The sequence below is a fragment of the Phalangium opilio genome, unplaced genomic scaffold (genome assembly GCF_054372755.1).
Source record: "Phalangium opilio isolate 3A_F unplaced genomic scaffold, DU_Popi_V2 ptg000079l_1, whole genome shotgun sequence".
NCBI lineage: Eukaryota > Metazoa > Arthropoda > Arachnida > Opiliones > Phalangiidae > Phalangium > Phalangium opilio.
Window position 1 is genome coordinate 2653085 of NW_028324187.1, and position 20221 is coordinate 2673305.

The 20221-nt window shown below is 35.6% G+C and overlaps 3 protein-coding genes across 4 annotated transcripts; all 3 read right to left on the minus strand.

Moving 5' to 3' along the window:
* Positions 1 to 55: 55 nt before the first annotated feature.
* Positions 56 to 1996, minus strand: LOC149654180 (uncharacterized). Its single transcript, XM_089845591.1, has 7 exons — positions 1677 to 1996; positions 1446 to 1565; positions 1237 to 1365; positions 780 to 917; positions 535 to 564; positions 330 to 463; positions 56 to 263 (listed from the first exon to the last, which is right to left on the minus strand). Exons 2-7 carry the CDS (start codon positions 1531 to 1533, stop codon positions 204 to 206), a joined length of 579 nt encoding a protein of 192 aa, XP_089701717.1. The 5' UTR covers positions 1534 to 1565; positions 1677 to 1996; the 3' UTR covers positions 56 to 203.
* An 808-nt stretch (positions 1997 to 2804) lies between these two features.
* LOC149654181 (uncharacterized) lies at positions 2805 to 4775 on the minus strand. The gene is made up of 7 exons (XM_089845233.1): positions 4772 to 4775; positions 4190 to 4291; positions 3987 to 4118; positions 3734 to 3911; positions 3622 to 3658; positions 2969 to 3286; positions 2805 to 2900 (listed from the first exon to the last, which is right to left on the minus strand). The coding sequence occupies exons 1-7, from the start codon at positions 4773 to 4775 to the stop codon at positions 2805 to 2807; spliced, it is 867 nt and encodes a 288-aa protein (XP_089701359.1).
* Positions 4776 to 6648: 1873 nt separating this feature from the next.
* On the minus strand, positions 6649 to 9887 carry LOC149654182 (uncharacterized). Of its 2 annotated transcripts, none has more exons than XM_089845182.1 (4): positions 9420 to 9887; positions 9240 to 9360; positions 8147 to 8174; positions 6649 to 8067 (listed from the first exon to the last, which is right to left on the minus strand). In XM_089845182.1, the coding sequence occupies exons 1-4, from the start codon at positions 9487 to 9489 to the stop codon at positions 7627 to 7629; spliced, it is 660 nt and encodes a 219-aa protein (XP_089701308.1). In that variant the 5' UTR covers positions 9490 to 9887; the 3' UTR covers positions 6649 to 7626. The 2 variants fall into 2 exon arrangements, with proteins under 2 accessions (XP_089701308.1, XP_089701307.1); XM_089845181.1 differs by having other exon boundaries at positions 8147 to 8198.
* Positions 9888 to 20221: the final 10334 nt, after the last annotated feature.

Below are 20221 nucleotides of genomic sequence, written 5' to 3' on the forward strand. Positions count from 1 at the left end.
GTGGATTATTGTAATTTAACGCAATTCAGATCAAGAAGTGTCAGGAAAAATATATTGATTATTATATGAGACTAATCGAATATTTAGTTAAAATACATTGACTTTATTATTAAGGATATTACAGGTCATGGTTGGCTGAAGGTTTTGGTTTGGTCGATTAGAATTTAAACGTTTTTTCATTACGCGCAGTTAAGTATTAGTTTTTAATCTACATCCCTTTCAGAGTACACGATGGCCAATTCCGTGTTTCCGGGACCTGGTCTCTAAGTAATAGAATATTGCCATTAGTCCGTGCTAGTTACTCTTTCTATTTTCAAAAATGCTTATACCCTGTATGGACGACTTCCACGCCGTTTCCTAACTAATGTGATAATTAAGATAACTATTATTATAAGTAACGCGGCTCCACCAATGATATACCCTATTTGGTACTTGTTACAACATAATCTATCATCAGCTTCAACTATTAAGAAAAAAAAGTACTTTTTCCAATGAGATTGTTTTACAAAACTTGGCCAATTATTTGAATAATACCTGATTCAAAATCGTACATTGGAGGTACTCCTATGATATTATTGAATATAAATTTATCGAAGATTCAAGGTGAACTTATTTGATTAGAAAGTTTAAGAAACAGGCAGTGAAAGGTGTTGCAGTTTAGACGTAAGGCACTTAAATTTCGTTAACTTAACTTGTATTGATTTTTATTTTGATGAAACCTCGTTCAAACGTTTCACGGTTAATTTCTTAAACTTTCCAGTAAACATCAATCAATTTACCTTTACATATCTTAAATTTCTCATATGGTACCGTGTCCGATTCGTCATCCGCGCAAGATATATTGGTACAAGACGTTGATTCGCAGGTACCGAATGGACAATCATCGCTATTTTCACAAGTCACAGGCGTAACACCGTCTTTAAAATTTAAAAATTCACCTCACTACTAGCATATTAATATTGCCATATTTAAAGAGAAAAACAATGAATGAAACACGAGTTTCTAAGATATGTTCCATAAGAACGACAAGCGAGAATTGAAGTACTACACTCGGTTAATTTTGCAGTCCATCTTCCTAGTTAGTCTGTATTAAGCCGTTGACAGCGCCTCACCAGGCGGCGTTTTACCTCGAATATATGACCTACCTCACTCACTTCATGACAATCTCCAGTTTGTAACCAGTGACAAACTTATGGCACATATCTTATTAACTTATGTAATAACGTAATAACATACCCTCTTCGCATAATAATTCATCTATGTCTAGACATCTATGCGGACATTTAGTCTGCCCCACTTTGAAAACGATTGTCACAACTGGTGCCTGCGTGCATTGCTTATAACCATTGATAATTTTGGTCGAAACTTCGTAACATAAAAATCAAATAGCGCGCGGTTGAGTTTTCTTTTCTTTTGAGACTCCTTAAAAGACGTCATTAACATACTTGCTAGAACAAGAAACAGGCTTTTTACGAGGAAACTCGACGTAGTTCCCGCCTCCGACCTTGCTGCCCCGTTCTTAAACACTCTCATGGAGGTGCGGTGTTTTGATTTCTGTTTTTCAGCTATATTTGAATGAAATTTTTGGTAGTACCGCTTTAAGTTATTCATAACATTATCGAACTTGACTGGTTTGTAATTTTTAAAGTTCTGTTTTATTGTTATTTTCAACTTACATTTGATTCAGTTGAATCCCGACTTTATTTAAAAGTAAAATTATTACGACTAGATACCTTGTTATTAATCCAAGACTGAGGTCGTTTTGGTAAAAAGTAAAAACTAAGAATTCCTCTTAGAAATTTTGCGAGGGGCTATTAAACGAGATTCCGGTATTTTTTCTTGCCCCCAATATAACTTAAGAGGAAGAAATTTTAAGGTTTTTCAAGATTATATTGTACAAGACCTCAAGGAAAATATTTTTGGCTTGTTTTAGATAGGCTATAGCATCACATTTTGGGAAGTTTGTGGGTTGGCCAGTGGTTTTTCAAATGACGTACCTGTTTCAATGTGGCAAAACAGCGGTTTCTCATATCAGCTGTTGTCACTATAATACCTATCATAATAGCGATAACCAATAACAGCCAATATCATAACTGCGATGAAACAATTGTCTTGAAAGCAATATACCCCCGTCCGAAACCTAACCTCACCAGAGTACTAATAAAATCAAAACTAACCTGACCTAAAATGGCCTTATACTTCAGGTGCAATGGGATTGGTACGGAGAGAATTAATGCTATCTTTGCTATTTTCTCTTAATTACTTGAGATCTGATCTTTGGAATTAGTAGACGTATAGGCATATCGTTTTCAAGGGAGTTTCTTGTTTCCATGTTAGTTATAATACTAAAATTGAAGATGTGTATGGACTCGCAAATTTGACATTTTTGTTACGATTTTTTTTTATTTGTTCTTTGCAACATGTTGTTTATTATACGAATACATAACGTAATTGTTTTATATATTTTTCAAAGTCGTTTAATATACAAATGTGTAGGAAAGATAGAGCCGTTTTACTTATAACTTTAACATGCAATAATATATGAAGGCACTAATACGTATTGTACCATGGTATTTGTTTCGCATGCGATTTTTTATGGTGCCGAAGGTAAATTGTATTACAAAGTCAACTGTCATCTATATTACCATTGTCACTCTTACGTCTTACTTAAAATATATCGCCTTCAACGGCCTCTGTAAACATATTTTTTTAAAACTCGTCTACTATATATAGGAATCAGTTCGTTCTCATAACATTGTTAAAAAGCGTAAAATTGAAATTTAAAATATAATAGGACTTCTTTATCAGTTTCCATCTTTCTGGTGATGATTACGAATGTTTTTATCGTCCTCCTTAACAGGACTTGAAAATACAAGGTCTTCGTAAGCTGGTGGTAGATCCTTTAATTATAATATATTGAAATTTAATTAAGTCCGTTCACCAGTTCCAAAGTTTGAATTCCACTTACTTCATATTCAGATTCAACGTGAAACGTAGCGTACATCGGTGGCATGCTTGGTTTTTTGGGTGCATCAGCCGTTCTTTTTGGGTTGGGTGAAGATGTCCCTGGTCTCTCTTCATTCGCAATAAGTTGTTGGTTGCTTCGAGTCGAAATTGGCGTCTTTGAATGGTGATTCGGACTCGTACCAGCCACTTGCGCCAGCTGAGCATTAGGGCCTTGTCCCGCTTGTCCCAAGTATTGCGGATTTAACGGATTCGGTAAAGCCGAGAATGACAAAGGCAACAGTTGACACGGGTAGCGTATCTGTGGCTGCGAAATGATGTCCTGGAATGGTGATAAATATATAATGTATTTAATGGGACGCTTTAGTTTTAGGAGCGTTTCGGTTGCTTATAGTCGAGGCTGTTTTTAAATAAATCTAACTTCTAGAACCCAAGGGAGACTGTTTGTTATTGATCCTTCGGTTCCCGGACTCCCACTAAGTATTATAGGCAAAATTTAATATCGGTAAATAAACTACCGCGCAATGCAAACATAATTCGAAACTTAAATACACATTTTCGATACTAAAACCGCAGCTAAATCATCCTCAACTTTTATCATGCTACCACAATGACAACCTCGTCAAAGGCAACGGTGCAATAGCATTTTCATATTACCGCTCTTTCGACTGCTTCGGTTGTCCTCACTTGTCCTCTGTTAATTTTGAAATTTTAGGGTAGATGTTAGTTTCAAAAGTGTCATTTCAATTAAGTCGCATTAAATATGTACCTTCGGCCACAAAGTCGAACCAAAACTAGAATAATGCACATAACCAACCCACCGGCCAAGATGGGTACCAGTGTATTCAAGTATACTGGATAACTCGATTCTCCTTCATATGACCTTCTGAATCTTATCCCTCCGGGACCACGGTTTGATTCTACTTGACCCATCTGCATATTCCGGCCTTAAAATTGAGAAATTGGTGTTCACCTTGAAGTTGCATAGTCCAAATGGTATTAAATTTACTACAAACGCTTACCTTGACACAGTTTTGTGTAGGTTTGTTCGTACCCTTCCGGTTGTCCCGCTTCGCACTCCAATCTCTGACAAAGTGAATCAACGCACCTTCCCCCTGGGCATGTTCTGTTGCATTTGTAAGCGTCATATCCGTCTAATTCATATAAATCCTCATTAAGCCTTATCTAATGCAAATAATCGAAGTAAGTAAGCCTAATTACATACTGTCTTCGCAAATAAAGGCGTATTCGGGGTTCTTGCATTGATAGGCGCAACCATTTATGATGGTACGGGGTGCTAAACACTCGGTGATGCTCTCAATGACACCTGTGAATAAAATTGATTACCCGTTAAAAAGAACACTGCTATATCACGTGACTGAGTTATGACGAATTGCAAATTACTGTTACAGTGCATGAACAACAGGTTAAAACAATCGATAAACCAGTGTCTTTACAATCATGGCTGCAAACCATAACGCCCCGTACATTCCACGGATTTATAGTAACAGGAAACCGTTAAGTCGCATTTATCTAAGTAGCTGAGGCGTAGCAACACACCTTTTAGGTATAAAAACAGTCAGTGTAAAGTGCTCTTGGTCATGGGGATAATTAGGCCTAATCCACGCGTTAGCCTTTTAACTAGTGCAGCAACTTAAGATTTGTTGTACTTCAAATTTAAATAGCAATTTGTTAATGATGTTTTGCAAAATACACGAAGCTCTTAGCTCGACCATTAATTGCACTACCCTTACCAGAAGTAAATGAACTTCTGCTTTTACTTATCACGAAAAACGTGTGAACTTACTCATTTTCAATACACTGCCTGTAGTTTTCTCATCGGCTAAGCCCCTATAAAAATCCACCTGTTCACCCTTAAGACTAACATTCGTCTAAACTATTTTAAAGCTAATAATTCATTCAAGTGGGCGGATATTGTATCGTCCTCGTCTATATTATATCGTGCCATCGCATGTTCGTTTCTTCCCCAATCGGATGTCATAAAATTCCGTGCAATTTCATTATTTATGCGTGCCCAATTCAATTCCAAAGACGATAACCGAAAATACTTGCCAATAAACGTTAAGAGAAATAAGGCCGTTTGCGAAAGAAAACAATAACGGTTCGTGATCACCATTATTTATTATGTTCCCGGTTTTCAAAATCGTTATTTTAGTGGTTGTTTTCAAGTGTCTTCTTTCAGTTTTAAGTCCTTTGTTTCTAGAAACACGGTCTCGACCACCATAGCGTTAGACTTCGAAACTCCCCGCGCCTTCTTCGGCTGAAGTAGTTTCGCTAACCTTCCTGGAAAGCGAAGCTTTAGAAGCTCTTTAGCTTGGACTATCGATTTGCTTGTACTGGTCAATATTTCATTTAAGTCTCATAGGTCCACGTCCAACTCGCGATATGTAGATGAAGGCGTGTGTTTTTTAGCTATGCTCATAAGTTTATAAGATATGACCCTTAAGTTTGTCACTGGTCACTGAGAGCTTGTCATGAAGTGTCGTTGGTGAAGCGTCATAGATTCTCGTGAAGCGACGCCTGGACTGCAAAACCGAGTGTAGTCAATTCTCGCTTGTCCTTCTCGACCTAGCTCTCAGTGAGTCTCTAGCATTACGAAGTATATGTAGTCTCATACTTATGGAACATAACTTATAAACTTATGCATGCTGTACCATGGGCTAGCTCTGATGGCGTGCGGTTTTAACTATGGTATACTTGTTTTGAAACTTAAGTTCTTCGCGCACGCGTCATATGTTAAAGGTAATAGTTCCTAGAACCTTTAAACCATGTCGTGGGAATGATCGTTTCGCTAGTTGAACACGTTTGCGGGACCTGTGGATGTAGATTAATCTAACACCATGTCCCGCGTTACTTGTCCCCAATTTCCGCAGACCCTAATGATAAACGTTAACCTCTTTAACGGTGTCAAATGTCGGAAACAATCGACCTAAAAATTTATAATTGGAAAAAGAACGCGTGTTGATTTCAGTATAAGAACGCCAGAAATAAGGTCTCTATTTTTTTATATAACTTCGGGAATTGACCAATCCGGTTTGAGTCTAAAATAATATACCAATTATTCCGCCAGTATGATATATTACCCTTATTAAGCTACGCCTAATTTACCCTTTCAGGTGTCGGAAATTTCCATCCGGTCCGCAAAGTGCTTTCAAGGTGTAATATATTCGGAAAATTACACTTCAAACGTTTTCATGCAAAAACCACTTATTTTACTATTTTAACCATAAAAAGATATTAGGTTTTTACTCCGTGTGCTTTCGACATGTTTAGGCTTGACTCTGTTATGAATATACTCCTATAGTTTCATACTAATATTCTCATTAATACAGAAGCAGTTTTCAATAACTAAATTCCTATGTTTAAATATAGAAAATTACAATGTCAGAAGAGAAATTTTTATGTACGATATTTGATTTTTAAATGCAGAAGCTGGTATTTTCTAAGGGCGTAATTGTCGATCGACTTAAAGCCTGAGTAGTGTAACAATCAATAGTTTTTTTTCTTGGATTGATTTACCATAAAAATATACTTAAACGTCGTACCATTTGCTTGGCGTACGTACCATTAGTAAATTTTCCTTTGAAGTTACTAAGTTGGAATTGCGCTTCAAAGTCAGCCACTTTTTAATTGCAGTTTATTTTTATTAAACAAATGAACTCATTTTGAAAATATCAGTATTTTATTATAGGCAAACATATCAGACATTTGATCATACGACAATGCATTTTTTTTCCATAGTAAAATACCCTAAATTTCAGACATATTTGAAGAGATCACTCGCTAGTACCACTGTTGCATAGCGAAATTTCAATCTCGCCTTTTTCTTAATTTTATTACGTTACTTAATATTTATGAATTGTTAAAGCCTCGAAAGTAATCGATATGAGCTAACTTGAAATCTTAAAGGGATAGTAGCACCTCAAACGTAACCCTTTCTTTTTGGGATGCAGTAGTTATCTTGTAATAATTAATTTAAATTTAAATAGGGTGTATTTAAATTAAATACATCCTATCTTATCGGAAGCTGGCTTTTTGGTGGTAGTGACGTCAAAGTTTGGTGGGGTTGTAGGATTTGATTAAACTGGATATTGGAAATAGCTAATGAAACAAAATGTTAGAGAGACTGTGGGTATTTTTTGGCCAATAACAAAAGCTTAGGTATACCAACTTCCTAAACGTCTGCTATTATAAAACGGACTAAGATATAAAGGTTTTTGAACTATTTTATAGTTATTTATAGTATTAGGGTTTATGTGCTACTACCCCTTTATAAAACGTTGAAAAAATTGCAATTAAAATCCTGTATTGGTTAATTTTGTTCGATTGACAGAAAAATATTCATAATTTACAAGCAACGACTATAAGACCCTGAAGAACCACTTTCATCAAAGTGATTTTGATTCTCTAGCTCAATATGGTTGCCTAGAAAAAGTAGGAGTTTTATTTTTGGCAGTATTTTCTCTGATCGTGCTGGAAGATAGAAATATACGAGTGTTAATATAGTACTTTATAGTAAATACAACATTTTCTCTTGATCCTGATAGATATAAAGTGTGTAATCTTTCCTTAATGACATATTTCAGACATAGATACAACGTTAACAGATAAGGCACCAGTACAAAACACAAAGGTTGACGTTTAGTTAATAGAAATTATGTCTAAACTATCATCTTTTTTGATTGGCTTTTTTTTCTCGATGTTTGCGGTAGGGGCAGGATTCTTTGAATCGGGGTTGTAGCTAGATGTCTCGTCACTTTGTAGTTTATAATCACTCTCCGTTAAGCTCGTTAAGTCTACGCATTCTAATAAAGTTATTGCGTCTTCGGCGGGTAGCTTTTCTTTCAGCGTAATACAATCCGTTTGGGTCAGTCGTGGTGGTTTCGAAAGGATTTCCGGTAGAGTCATCTTGTCCATCTCGCTGGAAGGCGGCGGGGGATGGTGTACTTGAAACTGCCCGACGTACGCGACCGAGGGCACTAAATTGTTGGCGTAGCCTTGGCCCCAACCCACGGCGCTGGGAGGGTAAAGTTGATTCGGGTTGTTCACGACGATTGAACCGGGCTGCAAGGCCATCATACCCTTGACGGAGATTTACGAGGAAGGAGTAATTAAAATTGATTCTAATACCCGATTCGCGAATGCTTAATTGGTATCTTACAGCTGGCACGATTTTGTTATCACCTCCTCTGGAAAGAATTACGCCCGGTATGCTGTATCGAGTTTAGATTAAATGATTGCGCTTAACAATTAAGAATAGGATAGATTCTAACTCTTGGAATATCGATACCCCTTAGTGCAAATATCCAAATGATATAATTTAATTTTAATTAATTTTTTATTATTATTTTAATAACAAATTCAAACTCCACACCCTTGTCTACTAAGAAAAATTTTTATTTTGTATTCTCTGCAATGTGACTCTATAGTAATGGCTATTTCTTTGACAGTAAAATATTGCCTCCATTTAAAATATAATCTCAAAATTTATTTTATTGATATTTTGTATCCTCTGCATTGTAACGCAAAAGTAATGGCTATTTCTTGGACAGTAAAATATTGCCTCTATTTTAAATAAAATCTCAAATATAGTGTATACGAGCCGGCAGTGTTATAATATACGTTCTTAAGCGTCATAGTTGAACTGAATCAATAAATAATTAAAGTACTGTTTTGTTATTTTGAAAATTGAAATCGTTCGCAATATAGCGACGTAAATGGGACACCAATCCAAACACCTTAGAACTCGAAAGAAGATAAAAGGGAGGGGGGAATTGTAATTATCGAAGAGAATTAGACTCTGATCTAAATATAGTGTATACGTTCCGGCAGTGTTATAATATACATTATTAAGCGTCAGAGTTGAACTGAATCAATAAGTAATTAAAGTACTGTTTTGTTATTTTGAAAATTGAAATCGCTCGCAATATAGCGACGTAAATGGGACACCAATCCAAACACTTTAGAACTCGAAAAAAGATAAAGGGGGGGGGAATTGTAATTATCGAAGAGAATAGGACTCTTATCTAAATATTTTCCGACAAAATCGACATTCCACTCGTAAAAATCTATCGTTTTCTTGATTGTGGAGTTTGAAGTAAAAATAAACAATCCCCGAAGATTGAAAAATTCTTTATAAATAATATTCTAAATCAAAATTTCAGATTTAGAAATATTTTTTAGAAAGAAGATATAATTTTTAACTTCAAACACCATTTTAATATTTTAAGTAATTAATCCAAAATTATCCTTACCTTTTTCTTTTCCTTCTTATCACCAATATCACTATGATTACTATTATAATTAGTACGACAATGAAAAATACGATGGACGCTACCGCAGTTACTACGATATTTGTGGTAACTTCTCTCTCGCCTTATTAAAGAAACTCGTGTAAACGACTTAGAACTTGTAAAATAATAGAAATTACTTACCCAAAGCAGTCGAACACTGTACAACACCAACTAACGCAACTACAATCACAAAACAGTGCCATACAAACATGTTTAAAGTTCATTTAAATTAAAACTTGATCAGAGTGCAATTTTCCATTCTTATGTATATCTATCTGCACTTCCATTTGAGACACTTTGAAATCTGGAGATGCAGCAGTCGAGGTTTCTCAGCGACAAGTGGGCGCAATAGCTTGCCTGTGAAACATGCACGCTGTTCTTGAGCACGAGTTTGTTGTAACTTAATTCCATGTATCTCCATATTGATCTGTGTTTTTTTCCGCCACCAGGTTGTGTTATGTCGTTTGTGTGTGGGGGTTTGTCTTAAACGTACAATATCTCTCCATTTAATTATTAACGATTGTTTCTTACTGAATCGAGGCAGGTGGTTTTGCATTTATTTAGGTCTCCATATAGCGTGCGTGGCAATGTATTCCCCCACAAGCTAGAAAATTAACTACACCGATTGGTATGGTATGGTATGACGCGAGAAAATGTAGTCATACAGCATTGGTTAGGCCAAGAACTCGTATGAGACATAATCTTACCTTTACATGAGCTTTGGGTGGGTTGTTAGTTATATTCTTGAGTAGGGGAATCGGAAATAATTTGAATGAAAGCCCAATTCTGTCTTTGAACGTTCCTGGGTGGCGGGTATTACGTGAATTCTTGATTAAGTCTTATGTTGTTGGGGAATAATTAGGCCTAATATCTGTCACGGCAGTATCGACTTCTGTTGCGAAATACCGAGATTTGTTGGGACATAAGTCGATATGACTGTATGGCCAGTTGTAAACTACTTACCTAACGTTGGGGGAAGAACGTTTGACGCTGTTTTTGAAGTTCTCGATCGATATGGGAAATATTATTCAACGGGAAATTGGAAAATTCGGAAAACTTTTGGGACAATGCCGGATGTGGCAGGTGAAGTTGGACGAATATATTATTCAACCGGAAGTGGTATTGCATGCGAAAGGGTCATTCATTTTCTTGAGAATCATTCCGATAATCGGGTCAAGTTTTCTAGTAAATTATATCTTGCTTTGAATTTGATTGAAAAAATTAGGTTTATGAATAATAGCTAACAAATTAATTGAAAGAAACTACCTTATCAAATAACTATTACATGGTTTAATTTAGATACTACACGTAAATCATTTCCTTTAGCTATACAGTACATGTATTACTTACTATAGCATGCATCCATAAAAAGAAACAAACATACCAACATATAAATAAATAGATAACGTTGCAATAAATATTTATTGAAAATTTCATATTCGTATAACACGGTATGCCATAGGATATACTGTCAAATATTATATATATTTTTGATTGCAGTTGAAATGGACTGTTAATGTTATTTATATAATAATAGTCTAAAATCGACTCAGAAATGGATATATAGCTTAATTTGACAACGCCTCAAATATTCAATATTTTATCCAATTCAAATATTTTCATCGAATAAAGCGCCGATATACAAAAATTTGTCTTATAGTCTGTCCAAAGAAAAAAGAAGCTTATGGCCCCTCCCAAAAGAGATATGGATAATAGCACTTAAAACCTACTACCGTTCGAACATCTTTTCATCTTAAAGATTGAGCTAAACCGATTAGCACGTTTTCCTTCTTCTACTTCCAATATTATCAGGTTTGAATCATCGCAGCTGGCCCCTCCCCTTTCATACAGACGTTTGACGTCATTATCACCGAAAATCGAACTTGAAATACGATTCAGGGGAATTTATAATTTTCATTTAATAATCAACAGACAACTTTAGGTTTTTGGTTGTTTTTTGAGATATAATTGTTTTAAATGTCCATTAACAGGGAGTTAGGTTTGAGGTGCTACTATCGCTTTAATCTATTAATGCTACTATCCCTTTAATCTCTTATTTTTTCTTCCTTTCTTTCTTTCTTTCTTCAGACATTGTAAAAAGGGTGGTTTAGCTACTCGAAACCAATTTCTTCCCAAATAAACTGAAGATTTAGAAATAAAAGTTTATTTAGACTCGTTTTAGATCAAAATTATATCATCCTTAGACCTTTTTCAAAAGTCGGCGGTGAAATAGAGACCACTTTGCTTTCCTAAGATGATACATCCGGTATTTGGGTAACAAATACGTTGAGATATGACTTCAATTTGGTGGACTGGTGACTTAGAAGCCCTGTCTAACGTACTTAGGTTAGCTACTGCTGCCCCGCCCCTTTGGAAAAAGATCTATTCCTTCAGGGAGTGGTAAACCACTATATTCTCAAATAGCTAAGTTAACCTGTAAGGTGATTTATTACATTGTAATTTGCATAGTATTTTTTTTATCCAAAACCGGTGTAAAGACCGCTGTGATAAGTTATGACGGAGTAGAAAAAAGCTCTATAATTAATTTTCACGCTGTGTTCTGCCTTGTTCCATTCCAAATTGGTGGATCTTCTTGATAATTGCCATAGGCTGACAGTGGCGAATAACCAGTCCTTATTTCATAAGGGTTTTGGGTAGGCAACATTGGCTGTAAAATTGGTATGGTTAGTTAGGCCCAAAGGACATCCCCTTTAATTTATGCTAGACTTATCAGAAACCTCTTTCTTTGTAATAAATATCAAAATATTATGTAACTTACAGCAGCGGACGGATTGTGTATGTTAACCCTTTCTTCTTCAAAAGGTACAGCAACGGGTCTAAATTATTTAAAAAACAAAATTGTTAAAATAAGATACGTGACAAATAGATCCTTATCAGCCTTGGTAATTTGGAAGCTACTGTTTTGTTCAATTTTTACGTATTCCCTGCTAATTACTAATATCACTAAGTGAATAATTAGGGAAATGAGACTAAATCGATGTTATTACCAAGGCTGACGTCGGAATGAATTAATTAAGTATACTTACGCTTCATTGCAAACTCGACAAATCTTGTAAACAGCGTAAAGTAGAACAGAAAAAATAAATACTCCAAGCAAGGAGTAGAGAAGTGGGTGCAACCAGTAGTCATTTTCTCCTACTGCGTTTAAATTTAAGTTAATGTACTTAACTTTAACCTTACGAGACTTGAAACAAATTAAAATTACTTACCAGTACCTCCTTCATTATTATTGTTTAGAGAATTAGATTGTCCATAATAGTTGTTGCTATTCCGAGATCTTGGCGTCAGTTGTGTAGTAAGTCCCACAAAAATCGTAGTGATTAAAAGTTTAAAAGCAACAGTCGCGCTCATAACTTGACCCTTACGCAAACCGAATTTCTAAAACCTAGTTCGAGATAATGTGCAAAGAATACTTAAAACTATAATGAAACTTGGGCAAATGACCTTATGTCAGCGCTTTAAAATATTTTAATACAATTTAATGTTAACTTTGAATTAAACAATTAGAGTCCATCGTGTTTAAATCGATCCATCCAGCTTGGGACTAGAATTTTGTTTGTCCCGTTGAAAGTCAGTTCCGGCTTTATTTTCAGATCAATGTTTCCGCGACGTCGCGTTAGAAGAAAAGCTGCCCCGTACTGGGATTCTCAGCTTACTCGGTACCATTACCAAGCGTACGAGGAACTGGATGTTCTTTTGTTAGGCAGTCTTAGGTTAAACTGATTCAAAGTCCTGTTGGATGATATTTAAAGATTGTTATTGACCGGTCCGCTTCGTGGACTGGACAAACAAACCTGTTAGTCTATTCGCGGGGAATATGGAAATGAAGAGTGGGGATGTGACAAGGTTACGGGGCTTTGGCTCTGTTACTAGATGGAATGCGAACACCTGACTGTTAAGGAAGGGAATTCTACATTTACTTTCAAAGAGAATCGTTAAATTTGTGCGCTTGGGAAATTGTCTTTAACCTTTTGTTAAATTTTTATATCTCATATTTAAGGGAAGAAATTCCTATTACTTTGATCGAATTTTCAGGGGTTGTTTTCAATAAGACTGAACTATCAATAAAAAATGGGGATATTGGAATTTTTGGTGTTTACAACTGGATTTGATCATTTGAAAAGGGGAAGAATCCAAAAACGAAATGCACATTCATAAAATTTTTATTTCATAAATATAGTTTTACATCTCGTAATTTTTGACAGAGTTTAATTCAACGTTTGTTACATCAAAAAGGATTTATGGTTACATATATTTTCTTTCGTATGAAGATAGAGTTTTCGTGAATATTTATGTCACCTTATCATAAAAGTTTATTTGTACGTCAATAGCTTTTGTTAATGTTGCTACCTTAAGTAAGCCTAAAATAAAGTAACTTTTCAAAGGTCAAACCTTCCAAGTAACTTAACTTTAGCTCTCAGGTCAAAACGGATGGAACCTTATGACAAAGAACCACCTCTAGACGTATATAATAACAATCAATATGTTGATCGATATGGTGGGACGCATCGTATATAAATATAGTTTCATGATAGATTTGTTTTTCCTTTGTGTTGTGTACTTTGAATCTCTGTGAGTTATTGTGTTTGAACAGTGATTTAGCGACCATAGATGGTACTGACCGGGGCAGTTGGTGGTCTGTCATTCTGCGGTGGCGGTTGTGAGAATTGGGTCCCGTAGGAAAAAGCAGGCACGAAGGTGGAACCATCTTCGGGTTGAGTGAATCCCCCTTGAGTGGGCTGAGTAGGTTGAGCTAGGTTTGCGTCGTAAGGCGGGCCCGTATCCAGAGCTCCTTGCCACTTGTTGCCCTCGTGGTTGTCGTCCCAAGGGTGGTTCGGTGCTGGAGTGTTCCATCCGTTTTGACTCGATTGTGGGCGGTAACCATCCAAAACGTAAGGATTTTGTCCAGCCATGTTGTCAGGCTGTGAAAATGGTTTCAAGATTTATTAATAAAGGTTACATAGATCGAAATTCGGGTTAGTTAACTTACAGTTAATCCACTGGTGCCGTGAATGTCTCGGACGATACTCTGGCGTCTAAAATTTGAATTGAAATTTATTTAATTAAATTTGGCTGTAACTCTGTGTACATGGAATCTCTCTCCCAAAATTCACAAGTACTGACAACTCATAAACAGTCTCTGCTAATGGAGTACCCAAAACGTCTCTGCACAAATGTTCAAAGTGACAATTGTGGTTGTTCGTTGTCAACGTGAATAGGGAGTTCGATAGCTTGAGTTATTTTGAAAGCTAATTAAGTTTGATATATAATTACCTTTCTTGCTTCCTTTTAACGACATACCGGACGAAAAGGATCAGTAACGTAACGAACAGCAACCCCAGTAATGCGCAACTGATTCCAATGAACCAAGGGTCATCGAACCCTAAAATGAGCAGTGATTTTTCTGTTGAAACTGAAAGAAGAGTGTGATTTTTAAGCCTAACTTACCCGAGCCACCAGAACTGTACGATGACCCATAGTTTGAACCCCTGTAGCCATGAAAGCTGGTATACTGTAGGGTTAACCCCACAAAAATGGACGCCAGCACAGATTGTAGTAATAAATTCTTGGGTAACTTTATCATACTTCCCAGAAAACTGTAATTTGGGAGAAACTCTAGCTTCTTTATGTAGCCATTGTTTTTTCCGTTATGACCTCTACAAGTAGCGTTTGTCAATAATGTTTAAAATAACCGTTGAAACGCACTTTTCCCCTAGCACTCTTTTAAGAGAATCGATGGTTCTGAGTCGACTCGGAAGTAAGGCGTGTTCGTGACGGTAAGGCGTTTGCAATGGCTTATGCCTCGACGACCTTGGGTTATGGACTGGTTTGCTACGTTGCAATAGGTCTGTTTTATGCTGAACAGCTATATAAAATGGTATGATCGTTATTCATAGTTAAAACAAAAGTATAAATTAAAGGGGTTGTGAAACTGTCACTCGATATTAACTTGATTAATCATTTAGGGAATCGATGGCTCTGAGTCGACTCGGAAGTAAGGCGTGTTCGAGAGTTTGAGGCACGGCTTGTGACTCGATGACCTTGGACATGGGCGATGCTATGCTTCAATAGGGCTATTATTTTTAACGGTGGACAGGCTGTTATTGACCAGTTTAGTACAATTTTAAAGGGATTGTAAAACCGCCCCTCAACTTGTTGATCATCATTCCTGTAAAGCTGTAGTCAAAGAATACCTTTATAGCGTCCCTCTTGTCTTCGTTATCGTTATGTTTTCCCCCTGTCACTTCTTCTATTATAAGAAATACGCGAATTTAAATGCTGGGTGATACATCTACTTCTTACCATCGAACGATACTAAACACATAGGGTTACTATACTTAAAATTTGGAGGCTATTAGAGTAGAAGAAATTTACTCGAGTATGTGATGGCCCTACTTCTTAGCTATGGAATGGTACTAAATTTTGTAATGAAAAAAAATCACTTCTGTTTTTTTTCTCAACAATATTTAATATTTTCGTTAATTATTTACATAGATAATAGATTTACTTAATAGGACGCTTGAATTATTCAACGTAGATCCCTACAATGAAGTCTATTCGTACCACGTCACATAGTCAAAGAAACTTCTAAATACTTAATTAAGTAATTCAATAACAAGTGGAAACGTATATATTATAGGAATTAAAAATCTAGTTTACAACGCGTACTTGAACAGCAAGAACTTAAATATTAAGCTGCTATAATCTGCTCGAAATATTTGATATTATAGTTCATATTTCACATTTAGTATCAGTATCTTTGTAGTTAATTACATGGCAAAATTTGTATATACTCATAGACACAATTAAAGTTAAATGACCAAATATCTTCGATGTGATTTAGTTTATACTGTAATAAATTCTAAGATACTTTCGCTCGATTTTCGTATAAATATATTTTAACTATAGGCCTAACTCTACAGAAGTATTAACTCACGCTTTAAAAATTCTCTATTCTAAATACTACAGTTTTATCACAGACATTTTTGACTTTAGTCAAAATTAAATACTGATTACTTCTTGGCTGAGCGACTTTAACGCCGCAATCAAGGTAATTAACAAAATTTAATTATTATATAATTTTTAATTAGTTCAATGTTGTGGGTTAAATTTTTGAAAAGTTTAATTGTGCTTGAGCAATTAATTTGATCATTTGTCGTTATTGTTAAAATTAACTTTGAAGTCCTTTATTTTCGTATCAATGTTCAATTTAGTTTGTTAGATTGTTAACTCTAGGTCCATCTGTAAAGGGTGACTTGGGTGGTCTATGCGTGACGCGCCTGGCCCTCTTTAAGTCATCGTCCAACTCCGGTATGTTCTCCATGTCTTGTAGTCCTATGTCTGAATCATCAACGTCTGGCATTCCTCTTGACGCAGCCGCGTGTGTCGTGAATTGGGCGGTTGATTGATTTAGTGAACTCTTTCTTGTGTTACGTTTAGGTGATGGCAGGGATTTAGCTGGTAGATTTACGACTTTGAGCTGACCAGGGTGTTCCTCGCAAGGCACGAACTTTGGTTTGGTTTTGTTCTTTTGTTCAGGCGCTGCTAATGTTGCGAATAAGTCGGAGCCTTGACGCAATAACATGCCCGGCATCCGTACAATAGTTCCCTGTATTATAAAAAAAATTGTTTACGACAAGGTTATGTTGATAAAGGCCCCAGCCCCGAATGACCTTTCACCCCTCATTATGACCCTGGTTATGTATTGGATAACGTTTTTTCCAATTCATAATTTTGGGACCCATTTTATCTGATTGGGCGACGTAGCAGAGAAAATATAGCATGAGAGCTAGAAAGTTAGCATTTGTAAAGAGCACATTCCGGAATTGTAGAGATAAATGTGCTTTTAGCTTGAGTGTGAAGTCTGACGTAATGGTTAACAAAACATGAACTAATAACATTTAATTAAAAATTATTATGATTAACAGGATTTAGAAGCCGAAAGCTCTAGAGCACCTTTGTCAAGGTTAATATTCAAATCCTCCAGCTATATTTGCTCTCTTTAACCTATACCACTCAGCGGCGCCACTGATTCTTTCATCAACATTCAAATTGACTTAAATATGTGCAAACTGCTATGCATTTAGGTCAATCTTTTTTTTTCACAGGAGGCACTCCAATATCAATCTATGTTTTACTGAATTTAAAACAAAAAATTTCATATTTGAAATTAAGGTTAGGGTCCGTTTTATATACATATACTAATCATATTCTCCATTTTAAATTCTATTGATTTTACGTCCTAGTTTTATCTATAGGATAACGTTGGCTTAGCGTACCTTAGATATAAAATATTGTACAACGTCATCACGTACATTTGAAATATGAAAGGTTAATGGATCTTTTATCTAATTTACAAACTCTTCTACTATTGTTTGCTTTGCTTTATACAAACTGGGTTAAGCTTTATGAGCCTTGATTTTAACTATCAGTTGCAATCTAATTAAAATGGTAGTAGCATTTAATATCGACCAAGATTTGGTAGTTAAAAATATTGGAAAATGAAAATTTAATTAAAAAGTTTAAAGTTAAGATTGGAGTATTTTACGGATGACCCTTTAAATTTAATTAAGAAACCAAAAGACAATGCTATTATCCTAGGACAAAACTCTCGTACTTGACCTATATAGGCCAGAATATTGACAAATTTCGTTTTGTCAGTCTCCGTATAGCTTGTATCATTCTACCTTTGTACAGTACCAATCTGGTTTTGTATAATACAAGAAGGTTGAAATTTAATTCATCTGTATCTCATTTTGTTGATTATCATATTATTGATTTCAGTTACATAAAATATCAACATACATTATATAATTTCATAACCTAGACTATAACACTATCAAATTACCATTTGATAAAGTAATACTTTGAAGCGGAATTTGATAACGTAATTTTTTTGTAGATTGCACTAATCGCGGCGTTGCACAATATTTTATAAATACCCCTGGGTGTTGTTTAAGGACAATACCCATGTTTAAAGCAAAAGAAAAAAACTCACTGTTTTAACTATGTTTTCGCACTTAGCCTGGTTTGATTCCGACTTCCTCTCTCTTATACTTAATAAAGTAAAAATAAAAATCACACCAATTAATAATGATCGATTCACTAAATCAAGACTATACGAATTGCAAAAATTCTCCCAAGATTATTTAAATGTAGCTTTGTAAAACGTGGTCTTTAGGGTTTCGTCTCTCTTGAGAGAATTGCGTCAATTCAACTGGTGTTAATAGCTACTAACTTGAGGATCCTTCGTCTAAAAACTATAAAAAGCGTTGCTATTCCGATAATAATGATGACAACAGTCACTGTGGCAGCTGCGATCTGTTGCGTTTGTGGCGAAGTCATGTCCTATGACTCTTTATGCTACCGGATCATTGGCAAAACGCAATTACTATAGCACCCTACAAATTTTCTTGGGTTGCGTCCGTAGTATATCATTATAACCATTAATAACAATTGGAAAAAATCTTCCCAAACGTTCAGATTCAATGGAATATGATGGAACTTTGTTCCATTGTTTATTTTACGGTGTTGTTTACGATTGCGATTGGAGTTTCACGAAAACAAAACGAAATTATTCTGTATCTTCAAACACTGTTGACGCAAAGTTCTGGCGCAACTGGTTTCCTTTATTATGGTTGAAGGACAATTCAGAACAACGTTTTACCAATGTACGCGTAAGGTTCTCAACGGTTCCAAGTTCACGTTTAACTTGGTTATATCGGAAACCCTGAGCCTAACTAAACTACTCCATAAGCACTGACGCGGAAACAAAACTTCTTTGCACCCGACGTTTCTCCGACCTTTTTTCACGCGAGCTTAGACTACAGTGTTTGCCGCGAAAGTTCTTTAGACTTATTATGCGCGACAATACATCGATTGGATGCAGTTTTTCCTCCCGTTCTTTTAATAAAGTATAAGCCTTTCATGTTGTTCTGTTTATATGGTTTTGTTCAACGTCGACTTCAGAAAGAGCCGACGTTTTATGGGACTCATTTCAACATACAAAAATCGATTTCTGATGTGCGTGGGCTCTCCCGCCAAACTAGTAAAACAACCAACTTGAATTTCGAATCTGACCAATGAGGCACTTGCTTTGTATATATGTATATACGGGTCTGACTGTACAGCTGGAATTGTATCTTATATTTATAAATACGGATCAATTTGTAATAACGAAGTATCATTATGACAGACATTTCAAAAGGGTTATTGATTTGGAACTTATTTCGTAACGTTGTGACTGTTCAAAACCTGAACATGTCTTTTGGGTTAAAAATTAAAGTTTTCGTGATATATGGCATTGATTTCATGTATATATTATGAATTGAGTATAAATTTTTAATCTTGTTAAATTCAATTACTCTACTTAATCTCACTGTGTCACGAGACCATACTAAGGGTAAATAAGTGTAAATCAATCCGTGCCAGTATTGATTAGCTCGATAGTAACAAATGAATTTCTTTAAAGGTTTTTTAAGTAATGTTAAAATGATTACTGTGTATACAAGGAAGCTGAGCCTGATTAGCCCCTCGGTTTTGGCGGGTTTACCGAGGGGCTACCCCTCTTCTACATACTCTCATTTTTGGTTTCCACATTCCACTCCTCTTTTCACTTAACAAGCATTACATAGTTACATATTTGACTGTGTAACTTGATAAACATTTACATTTGTTACGCTCTTGCCCTATACGCCTCTAAATTAAGTCTGGTTTTCATTTACCACTGAATATTGTAACACTTGAAAGTAGAAAGTTTAAGAAATTGATATATGTTCGGCGCTGAATTGTTTAGTTGTAAATTTGATTTACTCCCATTTAACCCAAACCGTTTCTCCCAATTCCCATATCTCCCAATCCCATTTCACCCAAAACTATATCTTTTCCCCCAATTTCTTTTGTCCCAATTCAGCGTAAAATAT

Bases quoted from the DNA above. Each gene is read 5' to 3' on its own strand.
- LOC149654181 (XM_089845233.1), bottom strand. The intron at 3,659-3,733 runs GTACATATTTAA...CAAAATTAACAG, and splicing joins GTTCGACTTTGTGGCCGAAG to AGGACAAGTGAGGACAACCG. The intron at 3,287-3,621 runs GTAATATGAAAA...TCACCATTCCAG, and splicing joins CCGAAGCAGTCGAAAGAGCG to GACATCATTTCGCAGCCACA.
- LOC149654180 (XM_089845591.1), bottom strand. From the start codon at position 1,533: ATGAGAGTGTTTAAGAACGGGGCAGCAAGGTCGGAGGCGGGAACTACG. The intron at 918-1,236 runs GTATGTTATTAC...TAAATTTTAAAG, and splicing joins TGAATTATTATGCGAAGAGG to ACGGTGTTACGCCTGTGACT. The intron at 264-329 runs GTATAAGCATTT...TCTATTACTTAG, and splicing joins GTGGAAGTCGTCCATACAGG to AGACCAGGTCCCGGAAACAC.
- LOC149654182 (XM_089845181.1), bottom strand. From the start codon at position 9,489: ATGTTTGTATGGCACTGTTTTGTGATTGTAGTTGCGTTAGTTGGTGTT. The intron at 9,361-9,419 runs GTAAGTAATTTC...TTCTTTAATAAG, and splicing joins ACAGTGTTCGACTGCTTTGG to GCGAGAGAGAAGTTACCACA. The intron at 8,199-9,239 runs GTAAGGATAATT...AACTCGATACAG, and splicing joins ATAAGAAGGAAAAGAAAAAG to CATACCGGGCGTAATTCTTT.